Source organism: Eucalyptus grandis, chromosome 11, assembly GCF_016545825.1.
Source record: "Eucalyptus grandis isolate ANBG69807.140 chromosome 11, ASM1654582v1, whole genome shotgun sequence".
In the NCBI taxonomy this organism is placed as follows: Eukaryota; Viridiplantae; Streptophyta; class Magnoliopsida; order Myrtales; family Myrtaceae; genus Eucalyptus; species Eucalyptus grandis.
In genome coordinates this window covers 18,301,437-18,313,468 of record NC_052622.1, presented here as the reverse complement: position 1 = coordinate 18,313,468, position 12,032 = coordinate 18,301,437, and the positions used below count along the sequence as shown (strand labels likewise).

General features: G+C 40.0%; 1 protein-coding gene across 2 annotated transcripts; it reads left to right on the top strand.

Annotated features, from left to right (window-relative positions):
• The first annotated feature begins 1,699 nt into the window (after window positions 1–1,699).
• LOC104425205 (GBF-interacting protein 1-like) lies at window positions 1,700–10,038 on the top strand. Of its 2 annotated transcripts, XM_010037824.3 has the most exons (12): window positions 1,701–2,245; window positions 3,502–3,545; window positions 3,754–3,856; window positions 4,133–4,253; window positions 4,358–4,749; window positions 4,841–5,023; window positions 5,115–5,481; window positions 6,025–6,316; window positions 6,435–6,596; window positions 8,075–8,575; window positions 9,101–9,188; window positions 9,291–10,038. In XM_010037824.3, exons 1-12 carry the CDS (start codon window positions 2,077–2,079, stop codon window positions 9,389–9,391), a joined length of 2,523 nt encoding a protein of 840 aa, XP_010036126.1. In that variant the 5' UTR covers window positions 1,701–2,076; the 3' UTR covers window positions 9,392–10,038. The 2 variants fall into 2 exon arrangements, with proteins under 2 accessions (XP_010036125.1, XP_010036126.1); XM_010037823.3 differs by having other exon boundaries at window positions 1,700–2,245; window positions 9,101–10,038.
• Window positions 10,039–12,032: the final 1,994 nt, after the last annotated feature.

Below are 12,032 nucleotides of genomic sequence, written 5' to 3'. Positions count from 1 at the left end.
ACAAAAACAAATAGCATATCATACTAATAAAGAAAGTAAAAGCAGTTTTAATCAATGCGGCATTTAAAAAAAATAAAATCAATGTGACATGACGTAAAAGTTAATTTGAAAAATTCTAGATGCTTGAACGAAATAAAAAGCTTAAAGAGAGAATCTGGAAAAAAAAAAAAAAAAAAGTAAGGTGAGACGTACCCAACAATTATTCAGGACATGTCTATACTAACTTTAATTTTTTTCCCATCGTACTTCATCTAAATTTAGTGGCGCGAATTTTAATTTCTCCTTCAAGCCGAGACGCTAGAAACTTTCACAAAGATATAAATGTTGATGTGTAAATACACACATTTTTTTTTATGTAAATTTTGGTATTTTGGATAATATTTTAAGCTTAGACATAAAAAGCAATATATTTTACGCTTTACTTATTTATAAGCGACAACAAATTATCTCTTAGCTGTTTCCATTATGCTTAATTGGAAATAGTAATAAAAAGAAATAGAGGGGGACTATGGCACATTGGTCACCATCGCCCTATGCCAAATCCAATGGCTACTCTCTCCCTCTCTAACTTGAGCAAGCAACCATGTTGAATATGATCTAGACCATGCAATGGGATGTTATCGATAGAGATTAGCGGTTTCACATTTTGTATAGGTTTTATTTGAAACTCGAAACTTACTAATTGGACTAGATTCCTCATTTTTTTTTTTTATAACTTGTAATTTATTTTGCATACCTTGAAACCTATAACCCATCTCGTCACAAGTTTTATAATCAATTCCAAAGTCTACTAAAGTTCCAGCTGTATTATTAATCGAACGATTGTGGTAAATCACACATTTAATGACCACTACGCGTTGTTAAAATCTACTAATCACAACTTATATTTAAACATATGAAGAATATAAAATATTAACAAAAAAAAAAAGTGTCGATCATAAAATGAAAGTTTAGACCAGTGATTGTAAATTATATACTCATTACCAGACCTTATAAAGATATAAATTAAGAAAAACACAAAATTCTATGCCAAGTTTCAAGTTAGTTTAAAATCTAATCTACATATTTTAGAACTTAAAATTGGACGGATTCTCCTGGTTCGGTTCTTCAGTTTCAAATTCAACTCTAAAACTATGCTCAGATGAGTCCCTTACCTGCAATACCACCCCTTCTTGCTTGCTCTTCTTTCTTGCTCTATCTCTTCAACTTATTTTCCTCTCCCCCCTCTCCCCCTTCCCTTTTTGCTAAACTCTTCTTTTTAAGCTGAACTTTTTATTTCATCTTCAAATTCGTGCTCTTAATTTCTTATGGAGTAATCATGTCATGACTAATGATATCGCCATGAATTAATTTAATTACAAAAAATCGAATAAATACTCGCTAATTAACTCTAGTACCACGGGCCGAACCTACCTCGTTTGAATATGAATTATATTGTCTTGGACAACTATTTTGTTCTGACCATGACCATGCTATGACCCAACACGGACCGGATGCGTGCAAGAAACAAGTGGGCGATATTCATAACCCAATTCGAGCATCAATATTAATTTCAATAAATCAAACTGGCTAAATTTAAAATACCACTACATTGTTGATATTAATAATCTTTATTTATTTATTATCATCGAAATTAATGAAAAAGGAAAACCCCATTAACTAAAGGCATTGAAAAACAGCCCTACACTGTCATCAGACAACACTCTTCTTTTTCATTTGCCTCCTCCCTCTTTCTCCCTCTTCTTCTTCTCTCTCTCTCTCTCTCTCTCTCTCTACTTCACCTAGATCAATTCCAAAACCCAAATCACTCCGATCGATTCTCTCCCTCACTCGACCGCCGCCGCCGCCTCCTCCGCCGCCGCCGCCGCCGCCTCCATTACCCACAATCCCGAATCGCCCATTTCTCCTCCTACGCTGCCGCCGCCGCCGCCGCTGCAACCCCCTCCCCAATTCCTGCTCCTCGCACGCAGAGCGACATCGCACGCACGTGTGCTCTTTCGCCGCGAGGGCGAGAAACGGGGGGGTTCTCCTGTAGTGGGTTTTGGTTTTTCTCGTTCGAGGAGGCGTTAATCGAAGATGAGCAGCAGTGGTGGGTCCAAGGTCCCCGTCATCCCGAGCGGCGTGAGGCAGACGATCCAGGACATTAAGGAGATCACGGGCAACCACAGTGAGGAGGAGATTTACGCAATGCTCAGGGAATGCTCCATGGATCCAAATGAGACCGCCCAGAAGCTCCTTTTTCAGGGTATTCCACTTTCTCAGCTCGGGGTCCCCGCGCGGGGTGGGGGGTCGATCTTGATTTTTTAGCTCTTTTTTTTACTTTCTTTCGGTCCTTTGATGGGTTTTGTCGTGGTCGTCTAATCTTTGCGTTGGAGACTTTTAATCTTCTGGGTTCGAGTCCTGGAGCTGTAATTTATGTAAAGATTTGAAATTTGTTAGGGAGGTCGGCGTTGTATGAGAAGTTGTAAGCGCGATGAGTTTTAGCTGTCTCAGCTCTCTAGTAGCCCTACAATCCCTCTGGCTTGTAAAGCAGTGTTCATTTTATGTACCGAGACTCGTTCCTTCGATTGCCATTAGTGTTATGATGGAACTTCCGGTAAAAGTACGTGGCGATTTGTTAAGTTTGAATGATATGATGCATTTTGGTATTTCTGTTTGCGGGTAGAAGAAAGTGGTGATTGACTAGCAAGGAATCATATTGCAAGTGAAGTTCTGGATTTTCTGATTTCACTTGTGTGATTATTACTGATGGGAATAGTTTCTCATATTCCTTTCCTGTCCTTTTGCTTGCTACAACTATTAGGACAAGGCATATCTTTTCTGTCTACAGGAAGAAGCTTCTTTGAAAGGAACTTGCTAAGGGCGATTTATGTTAATTTTTGCGCAATATAATTGGGGTTGAAATTCAAAAAGCATTCTGTTCTACATTCTTCTGTTTCAAAATTCAGAGCGAGTGGCGTCTCTGCTTCCACATATTTGGCAGTCACTCTGGAAGTGAACTTGTGGTTTTCCATCATACTTATGCCGCTGTTGTTTCGATATAAACAATGTCTTATCTACTCTTGAAGATCAACTTGTGCAGCTATAAAGCAGCTTTGGTCCTTCTCATCTTACTTGATATGCTGTATCAATAAATCTTTATTTTCCACTGTGATTTTATGGCTTCATGGACTTTGAGTGTGATCCTGTAAGTTACAAAAATGGAGACGATTGGTTTTAAGTCTTTTCCATGTTGCTGCAGTAGGAGTATCTGAATTTCAAGAGGGTGTGAGGCATTGAAGAAGTACAATGCATGAACTTCTGGTGTTCAGCGTTCCTTTTTCAATCTATTCAAGCAATTATATTTATCGTGGGAACGGTTTTACTCTTTCATTTTGCTTCATATTTTGTCTACGGTCCCACTGAAACTCATTTGTTGCTTTTCATGCTAAAGTTGTATTGCTTAGCCTTCAGTGACTTATGATCCTTTTGAAAATTTAACTCTGTGCTTTTTGTACTCAGATACATTTCATGAGGTTAAGAGGAAGCGTGACAGGAGAAAGGAGGTATGAGTTTATTGATGTTCTCCATATTTTTCATTTTATCCAGTTGGTTGTTTTTCCGCTGCCTTTTTTTTCTTTTGGCATGATCCTGCATGTGTGTTTGCCAATCTTCGAATTGCCTGTAATATTCCTGGCAAAATCTGATTAGTGATTTTGTCAAATCTTCTCAATTCGCCATGTGGTCAATATTCCTCTTTTTCTGTTTGCGCAGAGTTCGAACAGAGAGTCATCAGAGTCCCGGTGGCAGCCTGGCTCGCAGGGACGAGGTAGTAAGGGTGGTCGTTCCAATTATTTGCCTCGACATGTATCAAATGGTAAATGCCTGCTGGGAATCAATTTTTATTTCATCTACGTATTCTTTAACTGTTTACAGTGGTCTCTTGACCAATATCTTTTTGTTTGATGTTTACATACTTGACATTCTTAAATTGGTGGCAAATATGTGTAGCCTCTCTCATTACACGACATGTGGTTGGGCATTTCATGAGAAGCCTTGTGTGTGTTGTTATCTGCGAATGGCCATATAGTAAAGTTACTTTTTTATCTGTCTCATGAACCCTATCTAATTGTATTGTTGCACCTCTTCTCAGATGCTGGTGATGGCAGGAATGCTGCTGCTGCCAAGGAGAATGGGATTAATCCAGCAGCAGATAAGGGTGTTGGTCCTACTTCACACGGGATAAAAAATAAAGAGAGTATCTCAGCGGCAAGGTGAGAGCACTTTTCATAGATTCAATTTGATTTACATAATATACAAAGCATTTTTTACTTTGGAGTGAAGTTATCAGAGTTATGTCTATGATGACCTTTTGTAGCCCTTTGGCTGGTGCTACCAATCGTCCAAATGCTGGATCCTCTGCAAATATTACTGTTACTGATGCTGTCAGTTCATCTCGAGGAAATCGGAGAGGCCATTCTGAAATGATTTTACCATCTAGCCATGGTCTCAGTAAGTTAGACAATGGATCAACCCCACTTGATGCCAATGGATGTGTCCAAACGGCAGTTGGAGCTGACATCCCATCTGGGCAGTCCAAGCCTAACCCTTCACCACCTTCTTCAGTCTGTTTCTCGTCTTCCGATCCTGTCATATTGCCCTCCATTGACTCACGGATACCCAGTTCTGTGAGTACAATTAAACGTGAAGTCGGGAGTCATCGACCTCCTGTTGAACCAGATGCACTAAGCAAAAACAAAGCAGCTACTGGTAGGAACTTTACAAATTTTTCCTTTTTTAAAAACGTTCATATTTGTTGATGCTCCTTAGGTAATGCTTTTCCTAAATATCAATGCTGTAGCTTCTGAGGTCGGTGGCTCTCTTGAGCATGAAAAGATGCCTAACCAATTTCAGGAGGCCGACAAGACTGGAACTGTGGAGCCCTCTCAGCATTCATTTGGTTCAACTCACGGTGTCTCATCTGTTAGTCGCCCATCATCCAATTACAACAATCGATCGCAGCAGCTAGTTGGGTCTCAGAAAGGCATTATCTCTATACCATCGAAAGTGAATTTGTCTGATGATGAATAGTGTTGGTTAGGTTCCCTAAACCATTACCTTTGTCTTTCTACCAGTGGGTTCAAACAAGGAGTGGAAACCAAAGCCAACAAATCCTACTGCTTCTCAAAGGTCTGGAACAGTTGCACCTGAAGTCAATCCTGTTACCACCTCGCAGTTAGCACCAAGCATTCCTGATCCAGTAGAGGCGGCTTCAACTCTGCAGAAAAAGCTGGAAACTTTACGTCTTTCACAACGTCAACCTGTTATACTCCCAAACCACATCCATGTCCCTGAATCTGAAAGAACCAAGTTCAGCTTTGGAAGTTTTGATGCAAGTTTCGGCATAAGTACAAACTCCATCAGTGCTCCTGAGAGTGATAAAAGCTCCACAATTGTCTCAGAAATGTCTCTGGCTGTCGAGGAAACCATGGAGGACTCAAGGTTTGTAAGCAGTAAAACATTCGTTAGAGCCCTTATGAAATGTTGAATTTTCAACTGGAAGTCATTATTGCTCATATTGCTTAGTAAAATACATTTATTAGCGACCGCTACTCTGAACGTCAGTAAACCCCAATAATATGTTGAACATTTAGTGACCTAGTGATTGCTTTGCTGCCTGTATTTATTCACGGGCTAAGACACACAATAATGAAGTTTGGGTAGACAAGAGCTAATGCTAACATCAAACAGCAAGAGGCACCCATTTTAATTAGTGTCGTTTGTGGTGGTTTCTGACTTGGCTGGATAATTGGAAGCTCAAGGGCATTGTTTTGGAGCTTTAGTTCATACTGCTCTAGGTCTGAGGCAAAAAATGGGAACCGAGTGGGATATGTACCTTACCCATGTTTCTTTCGGTTTATTAGAGGAACTCATTGATTTGGTTGTATCTGGACATTGAGTGGTGCTATAATTAGCATTTAGATGGTGTAGGTGTTCTGAACCTTTAAGTTGAATTAAATATCTTTTTTATCATTTTTTGTACAGTGGCCAGATTGTCCCACCAACTGCTGATGAAGAAAATTATCCGGATTATCCACAATCACCAAGGCAAGTGCCTGAGAGTGTTTCTCCTGCTGAGGATGATGTCTCCTCGAGTGCAGCTCCTAATTACAAAGAGTTAAAGCAGGAAGGTGCGTTAGGCCAACAGCAGTCGGCAGTTCATACTTCTCCCAACTATAATTTTGGGTTTGGGCCCCCAGTAGTTGGAAATCAGATTGCTTCTTTTGAAAATTCTGAGTCTCAAACACGGGATGCTCCTCGCCTTCCAAGCTTTGTAGTAAGAATTTCACCTATTTTTTAACTTTTATAGGCAGATTGCTACATTTTGCTATAGTACTCTAGCTGTCGATTTGAGCTTTTGGTTCACGATCTTTATTACATGGCCTTGTATCCAGGTTCAACAACCATTTGATCCAGCAATTTATCCTGCTCAATTCTATCGGTCAGGCATTGATACCGATGGCCGCCTTTCACCCTTTTCTTCACCTGGAGTTGCTACTAAGTACAATGACAGTGTTGGGGTCTTGCAGCAACAGGCTTCTCAGCCTTCTCAGGAGGTTTGTAGAGATACTTTGTTTCTTATATTATGTATTTTGATGAGTTTGCTCCTCATAAGAACTGGTTGATGTTTTCGATCTGGAGCTTTGTCCCTTGTAACTTACTCCTTCCAATTGTGAACATAACTGAGGCTGAAAAACTATTCCACCATTGGAACATCCTATAGTGGAGTAGTTCATTTAGCGTTCCTTCATCTGTGCTTGTTGCCTGCTGCCAATCTGCTTTTTCATCTTTGAAGCCTGCATAAAATGGTTAGTCGGAACTTCTGAAGTGTGAATAATAACTCATACCAGCTAAATAAATGCATTGCTGTTATAGAGTCATAGACCCATCATTCAGGGTGTATATATCAGCTTTTGCTGATAGAAGAATGGAAATTAATCAATCCTGTATGTTGTCTTCTAAGTAGATAGCAGTTTACTAAGTAGCAGACTTAAGAAATAAGCTGTTAGCTTTTGAAATGTCAGCTTCCAGCCTTCTGAATCCTGCTCAGATAAAGCCTGTAATTTCACACAAATTGCCACGAGAATGTTCTGGTTACTTTTCCACAATTTGGTTGCTTATCATTTTTTCGAGCTAGTGATCAACTCATATTTTCAGAATGATCACAAAACTCCCACTGACGTTCTCCTTTTGTTCCTGCATGTGCACTGCTGACGCATGACTCTTTTGAAATAGAATATTGTTGTAAAAATCCTACTAATGCCAAACGTTTATATTCGAACTTAGCGTCCAATGACAGCAGTGAGCTCACCACCAATTTGGGCCTTATGAATTGATGACACTCTGCTATTAGTTAGTACCATCCTGTTCGAGCCTTGCCCCTTCATCCCAGTACAGTGCAATATCTAAAAGAATGGCTAAATCTTGAAGATCTCATAATCTCTAGCATCTACTTGTATCACAATGAATGGAGTCTGCTGACGGACCTGAATGATCTGATAATTGGAACATTCTAGTTCATGTTGAAAGCAACCTGTTTGGTTCAGTTTTCTTTTTGATGAAAATTGTTAGTAGCTTGTGGTTGGCATGGTGCTAGTTAACAGACTTGCTGCCTTTTCTGTCTTTACATGTCTCTATGAACATAGTTTCATATTCAAACAAATGTAAGATGATCCCTGGTGGCTAAAGTTTGAACCTTAAGAGGAGCGTGTGACATCTTTCTTGAAGGTGAAGGGACATGAGCCATTGGAGCTTGGATTTTCTTTTATCGTGAAAGAAGCTTGACTTTGTTCTGTTTCTGTACATCTTTCTCTCTTCTGAGTGTAGGGATCTAACGTTTTAAGAATTTATATATGTCTCATGATTTGGTAATTAACACTGCATCCTGGTGTAAGCGGATCCTCATGTTTGTTATTGTTGTTTCAAGCAATTTTTTGATTGGAGGAAGGCATTGTCCTATTAATCTGAAGATTCTCAATTGCAAAACTCTATTTTTATCAATTAGTGATGTTTCCACATGTTCATTGTGCCACAGGGTGGGAACTCCTTAGTTCTGTCTACAGCCGGACCAACTCCCCTTGTGACTCAGACTGCTGGGCTCATGCAAAACTCACTTGCCATGACTCAGCAACCACTCCCTGTATTCCGTCCCCCCACTGGTGTTCATATGGCTCCTTATTCTCCAAATTATTTTCATTATGGACCCTACTACCCTCAATTTTTTGTTCCACCTCCAGCCATTCCCCAGTTCTTAGCGAACGGCACATTTGCTCAGCAGCCTCAGGCAGCTAGTTTATTCCCTGCACCACCTACTGCTGCTGCTTCGGCAGTCAAATATCCACTACCTCAGTATAAAACAGCTGGTAATACTGGTAATCCGACCCACGTAGGAGTGCCGATTAGTTATGGGCCTTATGGTTCATCTGCCGCTGGTTATAATTCTGGCTCTGCTGCAACGGCTGGGAACACCAATACTAATGAGGAGCTTGGTGCATCTCAGTTCAAGGAAAATAATATGTACATCACGGGACAACAGGTTGGCTTTGTTTTACTGTAATTTGCCATTTATTTTTTGTAGAAGTGGTTACATTCTTCTGGTAACTTCATCTAGAAGGGTACCTATTTAGCATGAGCAATAAAAGTAGACTTACTGAAGGCTCTCCTCTCACTCTGGTTGCTTCAGGCAGATTCAGCTGATTTATGTTAAGAAGGGAGTGCTAGTTATTTAAAGTTGGATGTTGTGCAGCAAGATTGGCAGAGTATAAGGTTATTTTATCTGGTATTATTGCTGGTGTTATTAGGGGATATCTGTTGTTTAGGAACTGGTGCTAGATGAGTAATGCTGAGGGTTTTCTTAGATGGTGTTGCGTAAAGGTGGTGTCTGGTTACTGTGGGTAAGGGACATCCCGTGATCTTGACATGTTGGCTAAGTTCTATTAGTGTGGGAAGATGCAAATACACTATAGGATGAGAAGCGTCCTCTGTCAAATTTATTAACAATAAAGTTTCATGTTCCCTGGGGAACTTCGTCACCAACCTTGACAGATTTACTTTTCTGCAGAGCGAAGGGTCACGGGTTTGGATTGCTGCACCTGGCCGTGAAATTCCTAGCTTACCAACCACTTCATTTTACAACCTTCCTCAGCAAGGTCAGCATGTTACATTTCCTCCGACACAAGCATGGCAGGTTTGCCAGTATTTGCCACCTTCAAGTGGCAGTGAGAGCTCTAACCGTGTCCCAACATCTACAGCTGTTCAAGACTTGGGTGGAGCAGTTGATATGACAGGACCTGCGGCCAATGTGTATCAGCAGCCACAGCATGCGCAGATGGCCTGGCCCAGTAACTACTGAGAAATGAAACTTTTTCTTCCTTTTGACTACACCCGGTAAAGAAGTCCACCTCCAGGGGTAATTTTTTAGGAGAGCTCCCGTGAGTTGAGTAAGCATCTTGAAGATACGGCATTGGTTGGTTCTGGGAGTAAGTACAATATCAACGTAAAGGAGGCTGGAGTCAATTGTATCTTCTTGTTGTTCATTGAAGAGATAAAAGGCGCAGTTAACCTGTAGCTGGTCGATCATTGAAGTAGAGTTGAGATCATGATGTTCAGGTTCACTTTAAGCTCTTTTTTATGATGTTATTGTTCTTCATTTTTGTGGTTTCAACTCTTCCTGGTTTCTTCTTGTACCCTTTTTTCTTCTTCCCTCTTGCCCTAGAATTGGAACCCACTGATATCTTTGAGTAGTGAGAATATTTTTCGGGTTTTCCTCTTCATTTCAAAGTTTATAGGGTTTGGTAAGTTGATATATAGGTCGTTGGTCAAGTTTCGATTCCATTTCATCTTTTGTTGCCTTGCCTGTAAAGTGAATTTTGATAGCCGGAAAGGGATGTATGCAACTGTTGTACTTGGTATAAGCAAAGCGAACATTTGAGTAGATTCAGCTGCTTACTGAAGGAATATTTGATTCAACATTAATGGATAGCGTCTTTTACTTCTGCATTTCTCAGTGACATGTTGTCTACTAGTGGTTTCATCTGATTCTCCAGAAGCATTCTGACTTTGTGTCTCAAATATTGCCATCCTTTTTTTCGGAGCAGTTGAATTTCTTGATTGAACTTTGAGTAAGCAATGTTAAATCAGATTTCCATTGCTGCTGCTCTGACTTTCTCATCGTTAGTTAATTTCCTTTGGCGCTCTTAGCAAGACTGCATAATTGTTAACGTTGAGATAATTCTGATAAGTTCTCTATTTATACACGACTGCTTTCGCCATTTACAGTGACGGATGATGATTCAGTGCTCTGTCAACTTTGAATATGTGGTTCGCCAATTTAGCATGATTCAAATCCTGATCCCTTAGGTGAACTTGATTAACAGTCCCCATGAATTTCACGAACCATGTCCATGTTCATTGTGTGGATATGATGAATCATGGCTGATGACTTGGTATTTTGTTCTCTGTATCAGACTCCAACCTTTACGCGGTTGTGATGAGTGGTCTCGTATGTCCTTTGAGAGACGAACACTATACACCTACACGTTTTCCTGAATCATTTGTTTCTGCAGGTCCAGAATACTGAGGCATGCAAATTTTGTTATTTAGGTGAAATAACAGAATTGTGTTACCTTAATGTCGTATCTAGAGGCAATATGGTTCTCTTATGCCTGGTGTGTTTCCCTGCTGTCTCAATGCTGGCCTGTCTTTGTTGCTGAATTGGAGGGTTTTTAGACTATGTTCTGCATGACACTTTCTAAATGTTATGGTCTGTACTGGGAAAGCAAGCTGTTTACCGAGATTACCTCATTTCATGTATTAGATTTCACTTGACTATTTACGGCAGGGTTGCGCATGGGATGGGAGGGGGAGGGGTCAGGAATCACATTCTCTCTCCCTGCCCCATAAGGAGCTTTTCCCCGCCTCGTATGCAGAGAAAAAAATTGATTAGTTTTCTTTCAACCTATATAGTAGAACTGTTTAGTTCACAAGAATTTTCATGACAATTGCGAACTATGCTAATTTAAACCTATTAAGTAAAAGATCACAATCTCATGTGTGCGACTCTACTTATTGGTATTACGTGTTTTATATCGATCACTTAATAGCATACATTATACATTCTTCTTTAGATTAAATTAAGTGGAATAAGTTGTAATGAGGTATGTGATATGATAGATTATGTCGTAGTACATTACTCGTTACTGATTAATATTTAAGATAGTGTTATTTTGACACGTATGAATGAGCATGGTGGAACTAAAGACCATCCCCGCCCCGCCCCGCCCTGCTGATGTGCCCACCTTGTGCGGCGCCAAATGCTAAAATAGATGCTGCTACCGAAATTCTATGGGGGGTAAATTTGGCCCTTCTTCGGAGTACCGTTATAAGTGTTTGCTGGAGTGTTGTGCTGATGATTTGTTGCCAAGAAAATTGCGATTTCGAATTTGGAAGAGATTCGGACGGCTAATGCTATCATATGATTATCTCCCGTCGTCATATGTTACTTGAAAACATATATACTCTATGGTATGTGAGGGTAACGGTTTTGTCTCGCGAGCATGGTACTGTGTAAAATTGTCGAATTGAAAAACATCTAGTGCTTTGCGAACTTCGATTCCATGTTATGTAGGAGAACTTGATGCCGTTGACATCGCTAGGCAGAGAAAAGGACATCCAAGTAAAGGGAAACTCTTGACTGTTTCTTGAGTAGAAGACAACTTTTGGAAGTTGGCTCTTTGAACACACCAACTTAAAAATCATGAATAATAGTTTGTCTTTCAAATTGTCAATGCATGGCTCCAATGGCAAAATTATCCAGAAAGTCTAAATTTTATTGCATTTTTATCAATTCTTTGCTAATTTATTTTTATGTCATTTGAGTTTTGAATCTTTTTATGACTGGAAATGATTACGAATATCATCTAGTGGCTAGTGCGGATTCACTACTCTCACGTGAAGCTAGTGAAGCCCTCCACTTAGCTTTGAGGAAGGGCAAT

What these genes read in the sequence shown, in the direction of transcription:
- LOC104425205 (XM_010037823.3), top strand. Translation starts at nt 2,077, where the DNA reads ATGAGCAGCAGTGGTGGGTCCAAGGTCCCCGTCATCCCGAGCGGCGTG. An exon ending in GAGAGTATCTCAGCGGCAAG is followed by an intron (nt 4,254 to 4,357) that starts GTGAGAGCACTT and finishes GACCTTTTGTAG; the next exon opens with CCCTTTGGCTGGTGCTACCA. An exon ending in CTCGCCTTCCAAGCTTTGTA is followed by an intron (nt 6,317 to 6,434) that starts GTAAGAATTTCA and finishes CCTTGTATCCAG; the next exon opens with GTTCAACAACCATTTGATCC.